Below are 21424 nucleotides of genomic sequence, written 5' to 3'. Positions count from 1 at the left end.
TATTTTCTGGTGCAAGTCCCGAGGCGTTATTCACCCCTGCTGAGATTTTCACAGGTCGTCAGCTCAATTCTCCTACTGCTTTTGTTGTGCAAACCACCCATTATCTTTGAGGCCTGGCACAGCTCAGATCCAAGGCAGGCCAAACCTCTGTGTTACAACCCTCAATCTATACTATACACTATCTATACAAAATATCCCACACATTGACTGACCTGCAAATATGAAAGACACACATTCACAATATATGGAAACACAAATCTGTTTTATTTATAAAAAATTGTGTGAAAACCGAATGAAAAGTTGCTAATACAATGGCATGAGTGACATTGAGATTTCTGGTGCCAGGAATCAAAGAGACAATGCCCCGAGATAGATTCATTTCTATTATGCAACACCTTCGATTTGATGACAAGGACACGCGGGCAGAACGGGTGAAAACAGACAAATTTGCGACGATCTCCGACATCTGGACATGCTTTAACGAGAGCTGTGCTAAGAGTTTCACTCAAGGAGAACACATGACCATAGATGAACAGCTGTTCCCTACCAAGGTTCGTTGTCCATTTACACAGTATATCACAACCAACCCAGACAAATTTGGGATCAAGTTCTAAATGGCCACGGATTTGGAGACCAAATATGTCTCCAATGCATCTCCTTACTTGGGAAAGGACCCCAGTTGTCAGAAGGGAGAGAGGCTGGCAGAGAACATGGTCATGAAACTGATGCAGCCGTTTTTGGTTGATGGGAGAAATGTCACAACAGACAATTTCTTTACTTCACTGTCGCACAGACTGCTGCAGCGCAAAACAACGTTACTGGGCACGGTGAATAAAGTACTGTTTCTGTGTGACTCCTCCCATCCTGCTGCATCTGAACCAGCTAACCGGCCCTCTGATTCATTTTCTCATTCATAAAGTACTTAACATGAACAGTTTTGAGGTAATTCAGTCATCAATATATAAGGACAGAGATAGGATTACATCACAGATGAGCAGGATGGACAGGATTAAAAAATGAGTACATCAGAGGGACAGCTCAGGTTGAACAGTTTGGAATCCATGAAGTGATAGTTCTTTGGTTTATTTATTCAGGTACAGACTCTGTGCTGTTTAAGGTTTTCAGAGTGAAGATTAAGAACAAAAACAATTCAAACATAATGTACCGACAAATTTGATTTGAGGTCAGGTGTCCTATTTTATATTAATGCTTGTAGAACAGACGCACACACACACTCTCTCTCTCTTTGCAGAGATCCGAGGAATCTTCTGAGGATGCTGATGCTATTTTCTGGAGAACTGATTGGTCATTAGGCGGTCATTTCATACCTACTGATCACTAATCTGGAACAGGTTTGGTTCACAGCACAAGTTACCCTGGAAAGACTTACCCTGGAAAGAAGTGATCCACCTTTGTAGTGCAGAAAGCTCAGGGTTAAACCTGAAGTTGTCTGGGTTAAGCTAAAATCCTACTTTGTAATACAGGCCTCTGATGACTTAGCTGTGTATTAGTTTTTCTTATTAAATTAAAAAACACCCTTGGGTTTTGTTTTTTTTGTTTTTAACCTTGTTTGTCTTCACGTGTTGTCATGTCGTGGCTGATAAATTTTGAAATCTTTTTCCCAAATCTTCAGGGGGTTAGTAAATGTGGAAAACTTGCATGTACATATATTTATGTTTTCACTTAATAAAACATCATGCTTACAGGTGAAAAAAATCAGACTACAAAATCAGATTTATTTATTCTCTTGTCACTTCACTTGATCATAGACACATATTTAGTTTTTTCCCTACGATCTGCAACACTGTAGGACCAAAAAATATGCACAATAATGAAACTTTTGCTTTTCTTGTGCCAACAATTTGGTAAAAGGATGATTTATACAAAACTAAATCAATATTATGAACAGAGGATTAACAGAGAATAATATTAAAACACAGTCCGGATTGATGATGTTAGATTTGCATGAGAGAGTCTTGACACTGCCTACAAAGCCAAAAACAGTTTTTCACAGCATATTTCCTTGATACAATTCAGTTTTAGTAATGGACTTGTTTAAAGTTGCAGTCTCTATGAGGTAAAGTATGGTCTGCCAGCTATCCTCATCATCCTATATGTATTGAGTCCAGGGCAGTCAAACCCTGGTGCCACACCTTTCTTGTTGAAAAGGTAAAAATTGAAAAGCTGTCTGTCCTGTGCCTCCAGGGAGACTGAGATATTATTTACTTTCAATTTGCAAGGGTATGGCCTCTCAAACACCACCCTAAAAACCCTGTCCTGCAGATAATCTAGCCTAATAATTTGATACTTAGATGGGACAGTTGTGTCAACCTGTGGTCCAAACTGCTGCATGAGCAGCACACCATCTGAATCTGCCTTGATCTCATAGAATGTCATATTCCTGTAAGTGTAAAATCCCACATATGGAGCTGGGTCAGGTGGTGCTCTGACAGGTTGTTGAGCTTCCCTGAAAACATTCTCAAGTGCCGGGATTAGGTAGCTATATGCCTGGCTCACAAGGTCTTCGTCTGTTGGCCGAACTCCTGCCATCAAGATCACCAATCCCAGCTTGAGCCGAGGTACAAGGGAGAGGGTAGCAGCAAATCCATCCAGGTCACCATCCTTTCTCACCACGCTGTAGCCAAACTGTTCACTGATCTCCCATGGTGTGCCAGTGAAGTTGGCAAAATAACCTCTGTGGCATTGGATGATCGGGGTCATCATTGTGTTCAGGGTATCTTGGCGGAGCAGAATGGCATCATATGTACCAAGAAGAGCCATCATAAGTTTGGCCATGTCTGCTGCTGTGGAATACATCTGACCTGCAGGCCGGTACCAGCCAAGGTCATAAAGGGGAGCTTGCTTTCCATTGCTGTACACACCCACAGCCATTTTCCTCTGAATTGCTGGTGTAAAATTAAAACCAGTGTCCTCCATTCTGAGCCGCTTCAGAATGGTGTCTGAAACCCAGCTCTCAAAGTCAGTGCCAGTCACATTCTGGGCCAAGATGTTGGCTAATAAAGAAAAAGCAACATTGCTGTAGTGGCATCTGGGGGAAAAGAAAAAATAATCTCACAGATGTTGGCAAATTCTCTTTGGATAGATAGTACCTAAAAAAATACTAGACTATTATAGTCCGTATACTGGGTATAGCAGTGTTTCCCAACCTTTTGGAACCACGGCACATATCTCACATTAGAAAAATCACACGGCACACAACCAAACAAAAATGTCACAAAAAGCATATTGATCATTTTCCCCCGCTCACCAGGTATGGCGGAATTGGCTCAGTTTGTCCCCAGTATGCCTTTTCTTTGCTTTCTTTTGCCCACTACTCATGCTGAGGCCTTCATCTGGGTCGGAATTTTCTCTAGGACCCAGGTTAGATGGACTACTTTTTCTTTTCAAATATTTATCAATTGCAATTACGTGCTACGTCATCTCACAGCATGACTGTTATGTAATTTCTTCTTCTGTTTTACTGGCAGTTGGCAACCTATTTAATCAGAGCAGGTGGTCGTACTGCCCTCTAGTTGTTCTGCCCGTTTCTCACGCCAATCGCTTAGAGTACTACTCATCTTCCACTGCGCACCTATGTGGAGCGGCACAGTGGTTGGGAAACACTGGGGTATATGTACCCAATTTTCAAACATATCAAAGAAATGAAGCTTTCAAATACTGAGAAAGAAATAACTTACCTAGTTCCCGGATCTGCTACAAGGACGTCGTCCTGTAACAAATTAAGGGCTTCCCGTGTGTCTCCACTCCAGAGGAGATTAGTTGACCTTAATCTTCTTGGTAAACCTGTACAAATGTCAAACCTTATTGAATAATACTGGTGGGTATTTTGTTCATGACTTTATGCTTTAGTAAAGTGATTCATGAAAATATTTCACCAAACTTTGTATATGAAATCTTCACTTGACCTAAACATTTTATAAAAAAATACTTTTTCTCAGGTGGGCTCTGTAGGCCTTCTACCCTATAATATATATCACCTTAAGGCAACTATTGTTGTAAAGAAATGCTATATAATTCCAAGTGAATTTAAATTAAAAGCTCACTGACTATGCACATTTATTTCTTGTGGTAGGGTTTTTGTCAGTAATCACATGATTAAGTGATCAATCACATACTGGATATTAGTTTTAAATTTCATTAGGTCTACACATTTGCTGAGGTGCTCATAACGATTGATTGATCAGTCACCTCTGTAAGACCTTTAGCTCATTATTAAAGATATGTCTTTTACTCTGCCTCCTGTGACTTGCACTTATGTCCCTGTAAAACCTTGACATTGCCTTTCCTTCATCATTTGTCTAGCAGCTTTTGTAGTGGGGTGTCACGGGTTGCCGGGGCAAGCCGTGTGTGAATTATTAACGGACCCAAGATGCAGACTGCTTAAGTTGTGAGCGAGCTTTATTAACAAAAAGGTGAAACAAACAGGGACGAGGTGGACGAAACCCAAAACCTAAGAGTAACCTAAACTGGGAAAAGCTAAGCAAAAACAAACCTGAAACCTTGAGATGTGTAACAGAGATGCAGGGAGAACAACGCCGGGAGAATGCACAGGAAAGTGGAGGGGAACAACACAGACGAACCAGCAACAAGGACGGGTGAACACACACTATAAATACACACACCAGTAATCAGGGGATGGGAAACAGGAGGGAAATACACCTGGGAGACATAACAGCTGACGAGGCAGGGGAAACGTAAACAGAACACACTGACATAAGACAGAGACCTTCAAAGTAAAACAGGAAACACATACACGAAATGACACAGACTCAGAGACACGGACTAAACACAGAGACCTACTACACTAAGGGGATACACAAGCAGGGAGGACACCAAACAGAGGGAACACAACTAAACCGTAGGAAACCCAAAACAACAGTCATAATACAAAAACTATCAAAAGTAAAAGTACACAACCAAAAACACTGGGTCACCGACCCAGGACCATGACAGTGGGGTGCTGCAGTGGGTTGTGCTTATTTTATGAATTATATTGTGTCAGACCTATATTGACCATTACTGTTTACTGAGATATTTGTCTATGACGTAATAGGAGTACCCATCAGAAGGGCATCATCCTCAGCCATTTTTGCCTACATTGGGAAAAGTCTATCTCTCTGTCAAAAATGATCCCATTATTTGTGCAAGTAGCTTATTATTCCTTCCCATCCATCAGTTTTTGGACAGCTTATCCAATTCAGGGTAAATTGTAAATGGCCTGCATTTGTATAGCGCTTTTACTTAGTCCCTAAGGACCCCAAAGCGCTTTACACTAAATTCAGTCATTCACCCATTCACACACACATTCACACACTGGTGATGGCAAGCTACATTGTAGCCATAGCTGCCCTGGTGCGCACTGACAGAGGCGAGGCTGCCAGACACTGGCGCCACCGGGCCCTCTGACCACCACCAGTAGGCAAACATGAGGTGGATATTTTGCCAGTTTAATGCAGGGCCATCACACAGAGACAGACAATCATGGACTGACAATTTAGAATCACAAGTTAACCTCTTTAGAAAGTAAGAGGAAGTTAGAGACAATATATAAGACAGACTCCAACCAGCCTGGAGTCAGTTTCAAGCATTTTTATTGGGAAGTGATACTGCGAACCACTGCAACATATTGCCACCCTATCGCTGTTAGTTCTTTAAAATTAATTGCCCTTTAGCTGTCATATGAGAACTGTATTGGTATCATCAGTCTGGTAAACTAGAAAATTCATCATTTCTTACATTTAAGAAACATTTCTTAAGCTTCTCTGAGATTTTTTAAAACCCAGACTCTTTTCCTAAACCTAATAACCAGTTACCGAAAACAAAACCCGGAACGCGATGTCATCTGGTTGAAAGTGAGACACAGTTATGTCACCACTACCCTGTGTGCTGCTTATTGTAGACCAGGGGTCGGCAACCCTGGGCACGAAGGGTTAACTGATGGCACGACACACAGTGAATTAATCTGAGAAGGTGTGTTAAAAAATAAATGGCCGGGCCAGCAGTGCACATCGCAAATTAGCTTGCATAGACACATTAGTTGCCGCTTCTTAATGACGGTATCTTAGCTAACAACCCCAACTACCAGATTCAACTTGTAATTGGCTAAAAATAACTTAGCCTACCGGTGAGAGGGACGTTGCTAGCTAGCAGTTTTTTCAAGCGATGTAGAAATTTCCACATTCCAACACTTCAAATGCTTCAGGAGCTGCCCGCTCAGGGCGGAATTAGCACTGCGGAAATACACGGATACATCCGTAGACTCAAGACAGAATTCACAATGCGTTTTAGGGACTTTCAGGTGTATGGACCAATGTTTTCTTTTCTGATCAAACCAGAAAGCTTTAATGAGCAGCTGGGTTTGTCTCGCATTAACTGGTTGAGTTAATGCCAGTTAATGCGACATCGAAATGCAGCTGATTGAACTGAAAAGCTTGACTCTGTGGGGGTCAAAGTTTGCAGAACTACGAACGCAGATGGAATCCACAGCTGTGCGTGTTCATGGAGCTTGCATTGTCACCTGCTGGACATCACTACCTGACAAGTTTAACTGTCTTCAGAACATTGCAGAGGCCTTATTGACAGTTTTTGGCTCTACATATCTGTGTGAGCAGATTTTCTCTCACATGAGTGTCCTCAGGTAGCCGTCTGAATGCTGGACACTCGGAGACCTGTGTCTCTGAGTGGAGACCAGAGATCACATTAACATGTGTGTCCCTGTATTAACAAACATGCCATATTGGCCCAGTTTATTTTTCTTATCATTGTTGTGAGGAGACCATAAATAGCATTTGCATTTTCTGTTGTACAGTTCATTTGCTGTTATGGAGTTCTTGTTATGGATAAAAAGTCTTTTTTTGTTTTAAAATAGCTGATAACTTTTCACTGATAGCTGCCAACATCTGCGAACAAATATAATTCTATAAAGTTGTTCTATATAGTGTGTAACTGTTCATATAGAGCGTTATTAAATTTATTGCCAATGCAATCATATGGCACATTGACTTCTGAGGAAATTTTAGATGGCACTCATCATCAGAAAGGTTGCCTACCCCTGTTGTAGACTTTGTTGCTGACCACTCAGAGCACTGTAGGCTGCAAGTCCTTTTTCAACTGTGCATTCATACAGCACGTTATTTTATACATTTCAAGCACTATGTTGATCTCACATTTATGGGAAATGTAGAATAACCAATTAACCTAACATGTATGTCTCTGGGAGGAAGCTGTTGGGTTAGGTGACAGTGGTAACCACAGCAACATTCTGCTATATAATGGTGGCATTCACTTTCTGATCTCTAATGGTCATTTTGAATCGGAAGCTGAACAATAAAAATAATAGTTTTTCATAATTATCAAACAAAGATGTTATTATTTTAGGACTTACAGTGAAGTTTCTGTAAGTGGATTATCTGTGTCCCTCCCAATTGTGATTCGACTAGTCAATCTTTGTGACACTGATGCTTCAGAGGTCTGGACTGGCTACACAGGCTCAACAGTTATTTGATTTGTGTTGCTTTAATGGATTAAGGATGACTGCCGTATATAAAAAATGGTTGTGGGGTTACCAGAGAGATGGCTGGACATCCTGCGCAGGGTGAGTGCAGGGGTGTTGCTACCCAGGGTCCTGACTGATGAGGATGCTGGTTGCCTACTTTTACCCAGTGGGTTCTTGATAGTGAAGTTGTCTAAGTACTTCTCCAGAGGGTCATCCAAAGAGTCCACCAGACCATCCTCCCATAGTTTGTATAGCATCAACGTGGGGAAGATCTTAGAGACGCTTGCAATTCTGTCGTCACAATAATGCAAGTAAGCACACCACAATAAAATGGTGCCATAAATAAATGTATCCTGGTTTAATGCATAATATTTCCACTGGACAGATTTGAGCATTTATCATACTTAATGGGTTAGTCTCACACATCACAGAAAGAAAGCTTACCTTATGCAATTATGGTCTAATCCCAGCGCCTCACATCAAATAAAAGAATCACACTGCTGGTTACAGCATGCATGGTAGTAATTATTTAAAATAAACTATTAGTATTATGGGAACCTTTTAGGACTCATTAAGACAAATTACCACTTCTTTTTTTGTTCATATGTCTTTTTCTTCATATGTTATGTTCTTATACCTCAGTACTATACCTTGTGCAAAATAATACATCTCACCTGTACACTGTGTACTCGTTGGGTGCAGGTGAGGAGGGGTGGCTCGTGTTCCTCTTGCCAAAGTTTCCATTCCATAGAATTGAGTCATTTAAAACCATGATTGCTGATATAGAAGGTAGCTTGGTGGTGTGAATTCTTGACCTCAAGAATATATCTATCTGTTAGGAGAAGCTTTATTAAGACCAAAGGTAACATTTCAACAACATTTCAATATATACTCATTATTTGCAGAACAGATTTACTTTTTCTAATGCAATCCTGAGTGATGTGATGGGATGTTTGAGTGGCACAGGCTCTGGAAAGCGAGGACACATCTCTTCTGCTGTCACTTTTTTGGTGAATTCCTCTGTAAAAAGAGGTGCAAAGGCAGACTCATCATATCTGAAACTTGAAGCCATGTCCATCTGTCATAGCAGATCTTACAGTTGTAGGCTTACATATGTATCCTTTTATCATATTTATGTAGAAGGGCCCGTCAAAAAAAAGAAAAAAAAAAAAACATTTACCAAACATCAACATATCTAAAGATTCTGACCTCTAGGTGAATTTGTCAGTTCAGAAGAACTGCTTGTTGTATACTCCCACCTCCTCTATAACACACTGGACAATCTGAAGAGAAGTTTCACCAACAGGTTCCTTCAACCTCGCTGTCTGAGGAAACGCTACAGGAAGGCGTTCCTTCCCGCTGCTATCAGACTCTTTAATTCATCTACTTGGAACAAGATTAATCACAGCTCACTTTTGTACACCACAACATATATTTGCACACATACTTGTCCTTTTATATTTATATCTATATCTCTATATTTATCTATTTATCTTAATATTTGTCTATCATAACTCTCTTTCTACACTCATTTTATATGAGTGCTTGCTGTTTGTTGGATATTTGCTGCTATTACAACTCAGTTTCCCTCTGGGATAAATAAGGTTTCTCTGATTCTGATTCTGGTGTAGTTAACAGAGCGAGCTCTTGACAAGCTGCACTTGAATAACTGAATGTTATATCTTGGATGTGTTGAGATAAATACACTGATCAGGCATGACCAGTGTTGGGCAAGTTACTTTGAAAAAGTAATTAATTATAGTTACTAGTTCCTTCTTCAAAAAAGTAACTGAGTTAGTAACTGAGTTACAATATTCTAAAAATAATTAATTACTAGGAAAAGTAACTATTGCGTTACTTTAAAAAAAAGTTTAACCCTCTGGGGTCCAGGGTATAATTCGCCATTTTTAACTACTTTTGATTTTCCCTCTACATTTCACCTTTAAAAACTATTTACTTTGCCTTGTTTGGTATCATCCTTTTCAGCACAACCTCATGTGTCTGAATTTACAGTTATGTTTTCATTTTGACATTCTGTATTAACACAATTGATCTAAAATCAGACAAAAAACATGAAATCCGAGTAAAAAAAGTTATATTTTTTACTGTAACAACCACAAACATGTTTATTGAATCATATTTCATAACTTTAAATGCAAATATAAATTGTCAATTTTAAAATCCTATGTACAAGTTTTGCAAACAACAAAGTTATTTGCAGCCATTTATCTTTTACCATTTTTTAAAATAACAATTTCAAGCTATTTATATAACAATCACTGTTCTGCATTCAATAAGATGCCACACAAATTATTTGTGCCACTCCAAAAATATAATTTCTGTCCACTATAAAGGAGAAAATCACAAGACCTGAATGTGTGCTGTGGTCTCTGAACCAAGATATTGGCAACCGCTCCGTTAAGTCTTGTAAGCTGCGAGGTGGAGCCATGGATCTGATTTGTTGGCTAGAACATCCCAAAGATACTCAACTAGATTGAGATCTGGGGAATCCGAAGCCCAAGTCAACACCTCAGACTGCTCATTGTGCTCCTCAAACCATTCTTGAACCATTTTTGCTTTGTGACAGGGTGCATTATCCTGGATTAGCATGTATGGCAGGACCTCAAGGCCACCTTTTTCCATTGCTCCAAGGTCCAGTTCTAACGCTGTCGTGTCCATTGTTGTAGACCAGTCAACGTGAGCTTGTAGACCAGTCAGTGTAGACCAGTCAGTGTGAGCACACTGACTTTCCAGCCCTATGCTCCATAAACTGTGATGTTCTGGGTATTCTGATAGCTATCTATCAGAACCAGCATTAACATTATTTGCAATTTAAGCTACCCTGTTGGATCGGGAACACCCCACAAGAGCTGCAGTTTTGGAAATCCAGTTTTTTAGCTATCACAATGCGGCCCTTGTCAGACCCACTTGAATCCTTACACTTAATCGTTTTCCCCTCTTCTAACACATCAACTTTGAGGACAAATTGTTCACTCTCTCTCTAATATATCCCACCCACTAACAGGATTCATGATGAAGACGTAATCAATGTTTTTGAATTCACCTGTCAGCGGTCAGAGTGTTAGGCCTGACTGGTGTAAATTATCAACAGCGTCTGCTGGTGTGAGACTTGAGGATATGAAATCGAGCTATATTTATTTCACAAGTTATGTGAAAAGTGGAATTTTTCAATGACTGTTTCTTTAAAAAAAAAGAAAAAGCTTTGATGACCCTTTAGGTAACAGTAAATGAATATCATGGTCTGTCTGTTTGGATGGTTGGTAGCTGACACACTTTTAATTGACTAGACCTATTATTAAATATGAACATGTAATGATACAGTAATGGAAATACATTAATAATAAATGTTGTTTTAATAATAGGAGTTCTAATGTACTGAAGGGACAGTACATACTCTAACATGTATGTAATAAAAAAAAGGTTATTAAATTCAGCGCATACACATGAGCCCCAAAACAATCCCATTGTTCATTATTAGGTGCTATAAATATGTAATGCTTTAATTCTCCTAGGGCCACGAAGTTATAAACCTGGGTTGTTTCTTATATTACTTCAGTCCTAGTGTGTTTTACACCATCACACAGTACGCTGCTATCTCTCCGCCTGAGTTAAAGTCTGCTTTAGCTCCTTGCTGATCCTACTGCTATTTCCAGCTTTGTGTAATCCTGCTGCAGCTCCTACATATAAGTACTTACACCAAGAGGATAAGAAGGCCCAGCTCACAGGTTAAAAAACACTGTACATCTCATGTGAGTGTAAACCAATGATGGCTAGCAGCTCTTTACCTGTCTTCAGTTTTGGCTTCCTATATTGCCATATGAAGCAGCAGGTCATGACCACAGAGAGCAGAAAGAAGACAATCATGCCAAACGTGGTCCATTTCACCTTCATCTTCTTTAATGGTTCTTACAGACAGCAGGCAAAGCCTATAAAAAAGTTGTACAAATGTTTTAGTGATTTTTTTTTTTTATCAGATATTGGCTCCAACATAAAACCCATAGCTCAAATGCATGCTAGTATGTTTCATGCCATTTGAAAATTTAGTCTCACATCTTTTTTGTGTTGTCATATAAAAATGTCCCTGAACATCAGTTGCATTAGAGATTGATTAGCTTACCAAAGAAGTGAAAAGAAGCCTTCCTCAGAAGCCCCTCATTATCTCTATGATATTCTTCATCATCAGACTAGAAAAAGCCACCAATTATTTTCCTTAAGGTATACAGAAGAAAAGTCATCAAGGCCGCTTGATCCTAACTCTTTTGCTCATGAGCAGTTACTGGCCATCTACTACATGCACTTAATCCTGACTGTTATCCCGGGCTCCAGTAAGAGAGTGGAATCTATTGCCACTCTACCATGACGTCATAATCTACAGGGCTACACCACTAAACGTAAGGAAGGCTGTGGAATTGAAACCTCTTGAACCCTCACCCTCTGAACACTTCCTGTTGATTCTGCAAGAGAGCTATTTTTCAGCAGCAACAATTTGTTCTGACTACTTAATTTACTCAATGTTGAAGAATTTGTATCATTTTTGCATTTTAAATTCAAGTTATCAACATCACTGTGATACTAAAACGCCACAGCACATATAGATGTTGTTTTAGATAATAACAAAAAGTAGAATCACAGCCCAAAACAAAGTATTACTAAATATTTTAATACATACTCATTTATGTAGGATAAAACACAAATCTGTGACTACGGCAACAAATAATTCAAATGTGAAAGAAATGAATCAGAATGGTGCCTCTCCAAGCCACTAGAAGGTGCTGTGGACTTTAAATAAATGCTATTTACAGACAGACATATGTCTTTAACAGATATATGGCTAGATAGGCAGGCCTAACCTGTGCAAAGTGGGAACACTGTGTAAAATGTAAATATACATAGAAGCTATCTTCTGTCCAAACTTTCTTGAGAGGTGTTGCTGCCATCAAGTTCCAAAAAATGTTTGTATTCATTTTAAAGTTCATCATCGCACAGAAACAGCATCAGTGAACTCTAGAAAAGATCTTTTTGTGACCTACAATGCAGACTTAATTTTATAATCTCTCCAACTTGTTCTGTGTCTGTCCTAAGGCCTCCTCCCAGAGGGACAGGACCAGATAACCTCACAAAGGAGGCACACAGTCCCTTCAGTCATTCGAGACAAGGCAAGGGCCTTATCTCTAAGGGTATCCAATAAGCCACCCTTCAGATAAAACTGATATTTTCTGGTTGTATCTGGTAACAGTAGATGTTGTAGTAGATGGCGACCCCTCCCCTAGCCTGGTTCTGGATCAAGGGAGTTTTTCCTTCCAGCATTCACCCCGTACTTGCTTGCAGGGGATCTTCTGACTTTTGGGGTTTACCTTACAGTAAAAACACCTTGAAACAGCGGCTGTTACGCCGGGAGGCGCGGTGAGGGAAACATTAGACTTCACACTGTCTTAACTGAAGTAATTGCTTTATTATCTCATGCCAATATCATGCACATACAGACAGCAACTTCTCAAAATGGCCCCCAATCCATTTCCTGCTCCCTTTAAATACTCTAAAGACCACGCCTTCTCAATTCAGACTGGCCTATAAAAGAGCTACCATTGAGCCAGGCCTCCTCTTTACTGGAAAAACAAGATGGCCATCACAGAGGTAACCTGCAAAACACTTTATTACATGAATGCTTCCCAACATTAGTCACTACCTCCCCCCCCCCTCTGGTCAACACATATCCGGCAAACGGGAAAGATAGTCAGCAATGAGATTCTTCTTACCCGAACAATGCTGGATGATGAACTGGTATGGCTGGAAGGCAAGGCACCAGCGCAGTATCCTCCCATTTTGATGCTGTTTGGAGTGCATCCACACCAGGGGTCTGTGATCTGTCTGAAGAATAAATTCTCTTCCAAGGAGATAATATTTCAATGAATCAATTGCCCATTTAATTGCCAGTCCTTCTTTTTCTACTGTAGAATAGTTTTTTTCCCTGTCAAACAGCTTTTTACTTAAGAAAAGCTCAGGTTTTTCTTCACCAGCTTCTCCCTGAGCCAGCACTGCTCCAAGTCCAACATTAGAGGCATCTACCTGCACAACAAATGGTTTGGAAAAATCCGGGCTTTGCAAAACGGGTGCTTCAGAAATCTGTCTCTTTAAAGATTGGAAGGCATGTTCACAGTCGTCATTCCACATCACTTTAGAAGTGTGTTTTCTCGTGAGATCTGTAAGAGGGGCTGCCAAGGTTGAGAAATGGGGAATAAACCTCCGAAACCAGCCAACCAAGCCCAGAAACGACCTCACTTGCTTCTTGGTTTTAGGTCTGGGAATTGTTTGTATAGCCTTTACCTTTCCAACTTGTGGCTTTATTTGTCCATGGCCAACAATGTATCCTAGATACTTCACTTCTTCTTGTGCCCAGGCACACTTGCTCACATTCAGAGTCAAACCAGCCTTCTGGATCTTTGCCATCACAACCTTTGATGCTGCAGGTGCTCCTCCCAAGACTCACTATATATTACCACATCATCCAGGTAGGCAGCTGCAAACTTGAAACAACCATTAAGGATAATGTCCATCAACCTTTGAAAAGTTGCAGGTGCCCCATGAAGACCAAAGGGCAACACAGTGTACTGAAATAAGCCCATTCCTGGAATTTGGAAGGCTGTGTATTCTTTACAGGATGGCTCTAAAGGCACTTGCCAGTAACCCTTACACAAATCTAAGGTTGTAATGTATCTAGCCTTTCCTAGTCTTTCCAGTAGCTCATCAATCCGTGGCATTGGATAAGAATCAAAACAGGAAATACTATTTAGCTTTCTCATGTCAGAACAAAATCGTAGTTGAGGGGAGTCTTTCTTTGGAACAAGTACAATGGGGTTTGACCATTCACTCATTGATGGCTCAATCACTCCGAGTTCCAGCATCATCTGAACCTCCTTCCTCAACGGTCCCATCATCCGTTCTGGTATCCTGTAAGGCTTAAGATGAACAGGTTTTGTGTCTTTCAAGATGATGTTGTGTGTTATGGCATCTGTTCGACCCGGTGTGTCTGAGAACAAAGATGGAAAAGATTGCCTCACCTCATTCAACTGATGCCACTGATCTTCAGTCAGATGTTCAGGAGGGTCTTCAGATTTGGGCATGTCTCTGAATGGACTCATCCCAACTTCTCCAACCTCCAAAATGCCACTGTCTTCAGGCTGAACATCCCGTACCATCAGGATTTGCTTCACACCTGGTTCTGGGGCATTTCTTTCATGATACTCTTTTAACAAGTTTACATGTAGCAGTTGCTTTGATTTGTGTCTGTCTGGACAAATGACCTCATATGTCACTGGGCCGGTTTTTCTGGCCACCGTATAAGGTCCTTGCCACTTAGCCAGCAGCTTACTTGGTCCAGTAGACAAAAGTACTAAAACTTTTTGACCAGTCTTTAGTTCTCTCTCACAGGCATGCTTGTCATACCATACCTTTTGCTTTTGCTGCGCCTTCTGCATATGGTCTCTAACCTTTTCTCTGTACGTTTCCAGTTTGTCTCTCATCTGCAACATGTAGGAAACGATGTTGGTCGTCAAAGCCACTTCAGTAGACCCCGGTGCCACTCCAGCCACCCAGTTCCCCTTCAGCATATCCAGGGGGCCTCTAACCTGCCTTCCATAGAGCAGCTCAAAAGGGGAGAAACCAGTTGAAGCCTGTGGCACTTCTCTGTATGCAAACAATAGAAAAGGCAACCATTTATCCCAATCTTTGCCAGTATCATCAATAAACTTTCTCAACATTTGCTTTAATGTACCATTAAATCGTTCCACCAAACCATCCGTTTCTGGATGGTAGGGAGTAGTTCGGATACCTTTTACACCAAGTTGGTCATAAAGAGACTTTACCAAATGTGACATAAAACTGGTACCCTGATCTGTCAGGATCTCCTTTGGAATGCCAACTCTGGAAAAAAGGTCTACTAAGCATCGAACAATGTGTTTGACCTGCAGAGAACGCAGTGGATAAACATCCGGATATCTTGTGGCATAATCACAAATGACTAATGCATATTTATGACCACTACTGCTCTTAGGTAAAGGACCTATGATATTCATAGCTATTCTCTCATAAGGTACATCCATTATTGGCAATGTTTGCAACTGGGCTCAGTCTGAAAGTTTGGTGGGAGCCACTTTCTGACATTCATGACATGTTTTGCAGTAGTCAACCACATCTGTGTACAATCCTGGCCAGTAAAAACGTTGAGCAACACGATTATAAGTCTTTGCCTGTCCCAAATGTCCTGACCATGGTACAGTGTGGCCCAAATGCAGAATTACTGATCGGTACTCTTTTGGTACAACAAGTCTGGGTTTCTCCATGTCTGCTAGATACAGAAGTTTATCCTTTATTATGAAAGGTTCTCCAGTTACACTTTTAAGCCCTACAGCATTTTCTTTTCCGTCATCCACGTTGCATGCTTTCTTAAAGAGAGGTTTTAAAGATGGATCATTTTCCTGTCTTTCTCTAAAATTATTGGGAAACTCCCACTGAAGATCAATAGGTGGAGACATTGGTAAGGTTGGTTCCACAAGTTTTGCCCTACCACTGTTTTTATTTTTCTCCTGCCTACGTTGGCGTTTTGTTTTCCTGATTTTACTCCCTCCTTCAAATAAGTCTTTATCTACATCTGGCAGTGGTTCTAAACCCCTTTTCATTGAACAAGTGACAACAGCACAGGAATAGGCTTCAGAGTTATTGTGAACCAAACTGTCTAAGATTGGTAAGTCTTCTCCCAGAATGACATCATATGCTAACTGATCCAACACTCCTACAGTTAACATAAATGCTTGGCCCTCAACTTCAATAGTGACATCTGCTGTTGGATAATCTTTTTGACACCCATGAACACAAGTAATATTTACAGGTTTGTTAAAGTCAGGTAATACATTGCTCAACATATAAGATTTAACCAAGGTTTGTGAGCTACCAGTGTCAGCAAGAGCCTTTACTGTTTGGCCATTTATTGAAACATCTACCACATGCTTATGTGGCACTAAACCATCACCAGTTAGTTCACCCTCAAGACCTGTGGAGGGAACTACACACAACTCTACTGACTTTGGTTTTCTTAGGGGACATAAAGAAGCTTTATGACCTGGCTGCTGACAGTAATAGCAAATGAGGTTGTACCTTTGACTGCAATGTATATATACATTGCAGTCAAAGGTACAACCTCATTTGCTATAGGCTTCTTACCACCCCTAGTGTCCAAGCTTTCAACACTAGTCACCCCTGGAGGTTTTACCTCCCCAAACCTTGGTCTCCCCACAGTCATCTTTGACTTAGAAGGTTCACAATGAGCAGCTAGGTAACGTTCAGCCAGATCTGCAGCTTCCCTCCTGTCTTTGGGTTGTTCTCCTTCACCCATGTGCGGACGCCTGGCTGCAGCACGAAGAAACTGTTCCAAAATAATGGTTTCACCAATCTCTTCTTTGCTCTGACTGTCAGGACGCATCCATCGCTTATAGAGTCCCTTTATCCGATTGTAGGTTTCACGCACACTCTCTCCCACTGGTACACTGGTGCTCCGGAACCGGTATCTGTAGGTCTCCTCTGTTACATTAAACTTGGATAACACTGCAGCTTTAATGGCATCATAAGAGTCAGACTGTTCTTCATCCATGCCAGCATAAACTTCAAGGACTTTTCCAGTCAATAACGTGACCACTCTAGCTGCCCATTCAACTTGTGGCCATCCCCACGTTTTAGCTATGCGTTCGAATCGTACAAAGAAACTTTCAGGATCCTCACCTTCCCTGAAGTCAGGTATTCTTGGCTTAGCACCACGGTGCATTTCTACTCTCTGCACTGGAGCAGGTTGAACAACATGCATTTGAGGCTGTGCATGCAGTGGTTGAGATGGAGGAGGCAGCTCAGCTTGGTGCTCAGCGACTCCGTGAGGTGGCTGCAGAGCTGATAGTGGAGGCAGTTGCCCAGTCTCTTGCTTTGGGAAAACAGCTGCTGTAGAAATGTCACTCTGGACAGAAGGCTGAAGTTCAGAATGTACATCATGTTGCAGCCTTGGTATATTGTCACTCAGTTGTTTAATCTGTTCAAACAGTATTGCTTCTGTTCTTCTGGAATGCCGCATAAATCCTCTAATTTCATCAAAGATATCCGGTTCAGAAAGTTCTTTACTCACGACACCAACTGCAGTCTGCTTAGGTCGTACTACTGGTTCAAAATCATCCTCATCAGCCATTGCTCCTTCAGGTGGTGGACCTGGCTCAATTGTTTGTCCACCTTCTCTTTCTTCCATGTCAGCAAGGGGGCTTTTCCTTGTCCCATGGTTTCTTCCACGTCCTACACCCCTCATTCAGTGTGTTCTCTCCCTCATTCACAGGCGTAACCAAATCCCACTCCTGACAGCACTGTTATGCCGGGAGGCGCGGTGAGGGAAACATTGGACTTCACACTAGTGATGGGTCCTGCAATACTGACGCACCGACGCATGTATCAAGCTCACCTAGCGCGGCCTGTATCGGTTGCCGCACAGCAAGAAGGTCCTGAGTTCAATTCCACCATCAGGCCGGGGTCTTTCTGTGTGGAGTTTGCATGTTCTCCCCGTGTTTGCGTGGGTTCCCTCCGGGTACTCCGGCTTCCTCCCACCGTCCAAAGACATGCAGTTTGAGGGGGTAGGTTAATTGGATAATCCAAATTGTCACTAGGTGTGAATGTGAGCGTGAATGGTTGTCTGTCCCTGTGTGTTGGCCCTGCGACAGACTGGCGACCTGTCCAGGGTGTACCCCGCCTCTCGCCCTATGACAGCTGGGATAGGCTCCAGCACCCCCCGCGACCCTGGAAAGGATAAGCGGAAGCGAATGGATGGATGGATGAATATGTGTTTTATTATTTTGAAATCAAGCATCTAGGAAGACTGTTTTGGACCAGGCAGTCCTGAATTTTATTATAAGGGACTGCCAACCCTTAGTATTGTGGAGAGTGTCGGAGAGAAACATTCCAAGATCAGAGGATCCTTTAACGTACTGGGGGAATAGGAAGACATCTTATCAGAACTTTTTCCACCTGGCTTTACAGTTTTTGTGTACCCCAGCTTCATCTGTGCCTGTGAGTTTTCCAAAGCTGGGGAAATGGTGTCAAAAAATGCAACAGACTGAATGTAAAAACATTGGATAAACTTATTTTTCTGAATAGAATTTTATAATAAACTCTGAGTCAAATGGGTAATATTACATTCACAATACTTTCATTTTAATTTTCACTTAGTGTCATTCACAATATATTTTATAGATGTCTACAATATTTGAAATGTAGAAGATATAAAATGATTCCATGGAAAGTACAATACCTTACAGTGTACAAGTATGACGAGGTCATTGAATCAGTGTCTGTTGTGAGTCTCAAGTAAGTTTCCTGCAATGATATTTAAGGTCCAGCAGGTGTCAGTATGGAGCAAAACAGCAACACTGTGTCGACACAGTATCAATACAGTTTGGGGAATGTGCTGAAACGCTTCACGAGGCCTCATCTACCCATCACTACTTCACACTGTCTTAACTGAAGTAATTGCTTTATTATCTCATGCCAATATCATGCACATACAGACAGCAACTTCTCAAAATGGCCCCCAATCCATTTCCTGCTCCCTTTAAATACTCTAAAGACCACGCCTTCTCAATTCAGACTGGCCTATAAAAGAGCTACCATTGAGGCAGGCCTCGGCCGTTTCTCAATTCTCAAGTACGCGAGTACGTACTCGCGTTCTCGGTGAGTACGTACTCGCCGAGAACGCACGGGAGTCACGCATCGCCGAGAACGCGAGCACGGACTCGCGATTTGTACAATTGGAACACCTGCGTACGTGATGATGTCACAGGTCCGGAGTTTTTACTGCCGTCCCCTCTTAATTTAACTGTGAGTAACATGTTATGAAGCTTAACTTTAATCACAGCCAAACCGGTTTACTCAGGAACAAATAAAACACTGAAATAAACCAAACATTAACATTTAGAAGTGATCTAAGTGACTTATATATCATTTTTAACCTCAGTAGTGAAACCTCTATTAATAAAAATAGTGTACATGTACATAAATGTACATACCTTAATAAAAACAAGCAGGTGAGATGTTAGAACGCTTTTATTTCTATTTTAGTGGACACTCAATACTATAGACAGCTGCTGGGGTTTCTTTAACCTGAGTAGTGAGAAGACCGCGAGCGGGGGGGTTTGAAAACGATGTGCCGGGAGTCCGCTGTACAGTACTTGGTCTCCGACTGATGACGTATCACGAGTACACGAGAACGCAAGTACGCACAAGTACGCATATTGAGAAACGCCCATCCTCTTTACTGGAAAAACAAGATGGCCATCACAGAGGTAACCTGCAAAACACTTTATTACATGAATGCTTCCCAACAGTTGTGAATTGGCTTTTGATAAATAAACTAAATTGAAATGAATTTAATGGTTTGCAAATCATTCCACTCTGTTATTTCTTATTATTTGTAAGTCTTTCAGGAATGAGCTTTCTATAATGCTGCCCTACCTCATGAGCCATAGAGGTTTTAGTTTTTGTCGCGTTGTTTTTAAAAATGATCCACCACTTTCTGCACTGCTCTGCTCTGCTCGCTGGGACCCCGACAGTGAGAGCAGCCAAAGAAAGGCACCAGCTTTACTGACCCATAAGTCAAGATAGATTATTTCTGATTGGATCGCTGATGGTGTGTCTGACCTACAATCTGCTGCATTCTCATTGCTGTCTCCCTGGGCATAGGTTTCCATAGGAACAAGCCGTAGGCTCCTCTAATCTGTTGTTTTGCAGCTCTCACTCATCTGGAGGCAGGCTGGATTCCTTTTTGTCATGCCCATATTCTTCTGCTCTATTTCCTCACTGAACTCTATCTCTTTTTCTCTCTTGCTTTACTGGCAGCGCTATCCCTTTCTCGCTCTCTGTTTTTCCCTCTTCCTTAGTCTATGTCATCCACTGAAGTCTTATCTTAGGGAATGTCTCAGACAGGTCGGCTGTGGAATCTCTATGGACATGATAGCAGTGCAGTTTGCAACAAAGCTATTATTGAGTTCTCAATGACAAGAGGACCAAATAAAACATGTCCTCATATCACAGGTTAGTTGTGTTTTTTACTTTAATTTGTTTGATTTATACTCATCCAGTCCAAATAAAATGTCTGAAATATATCACATGTAGGGTGAAAAGACTAAATGTTTAAACATTATGTTTCAAGTGCTATGTAGAAAGGCCAAAGATTGCAGCCATAACATTTAATGGATTTATAAATCTAATAAAGCATTAGCATCAAAAGCATTAAAGCGTTGGTACAACAGCCTCTTGTCTTTGAATGCAATTCATTTCAGTTCAGGTTTTATATCACCAGTTCACATCAACAGTTATCTTAGGATGCAACAAGCTAACAAGGACTTAACAGTCCTAGGAAGGAGGAACTCATTTTAACATGAAGAAACCTCCAGGTAGACACGGGCTCAGGGAGAAACAGCCATCTTGGGGGTTAAGGCCAAGAAAGGAAAGAAAAGAAGGTTGAAGAGAAATGACAAACCGCAAACTAGAAAGAAAAAAACAGTACTGAAATAGAGCTAGGTCTGACAACGACAGTTAATAAGTGAGCCCACAACAATAACCTACAATAACATGATCACCATGATCATATTTGCTCGTTAAAGTTGCTGTAAAATCATTTCTGAATAACATTCCTCAGTGTACAATTGTACAAAGACTTTGAGCTTCTCATCATCTGCAATACACAATATCATTAAAAAGAATTCTAAATATATAAATTTATAAATTTTAAATATAAATAAATGAAACAAGACTGAAAATCAGATTGGATGCTATTTTCATCCTAGGACCTGCCGTCCACATATGTGGACA

At 41.0% G+C, this 21424-nt stretch overlaps 1 protein-coding gene across 1 annotated transcript; it reads right to left on the bottom strand.

The window, feature by feature from the left end:
• Window positions 1-1716: 1716 nt before the first annotated feature.
• On the bottom strand, window positions 1717-11428 carry LOC116323395 (putative beta-lactamase-like 1). Its single transcript, XM_031743723.2, has 6 exons — window positions 11299-11428; window positions 8433-8506; window positions 8191-8348; window positions 7587-7807; window positions 3699-3804; window positions 1717-3049 (listed from the first exon to the last, which is right to left on the bottom strand). The coding sequence occupies exons 1-6, from the start codon at window positions 11426-11428 to the stop codon at window positions 2071-2073; spliced, it is 1668 nt and encodes a 555-aa protein (XP_031599583.1). The 3' UTR covers window positions 1717-2070.
• Window positions 11429-21424: the final 9996 nt, after the last annotated feature.

The sequence above is a fragment of the Oreochromis aureus genome, linkage group 20 (assembly GCF_013358895.1).
Source record: "Oreochromis aureus strain Israel breed Guangdong linkage group 20, ZZ_aureus, whole genome shotgun sequence".
Classification (NCBI taxonomy): domain Eukaryota; kingdom Metazoa; phylum Chordata; class Actinopteri; order Cichliformes; family Cichlidae; genus Oreochromis; species Oreochromis aureus.
The sequence above is the reverse complement of the archived record's forward strand: the minus strand, read 5'-3'. Positions and strand labels throughout refer to the sequence as shown.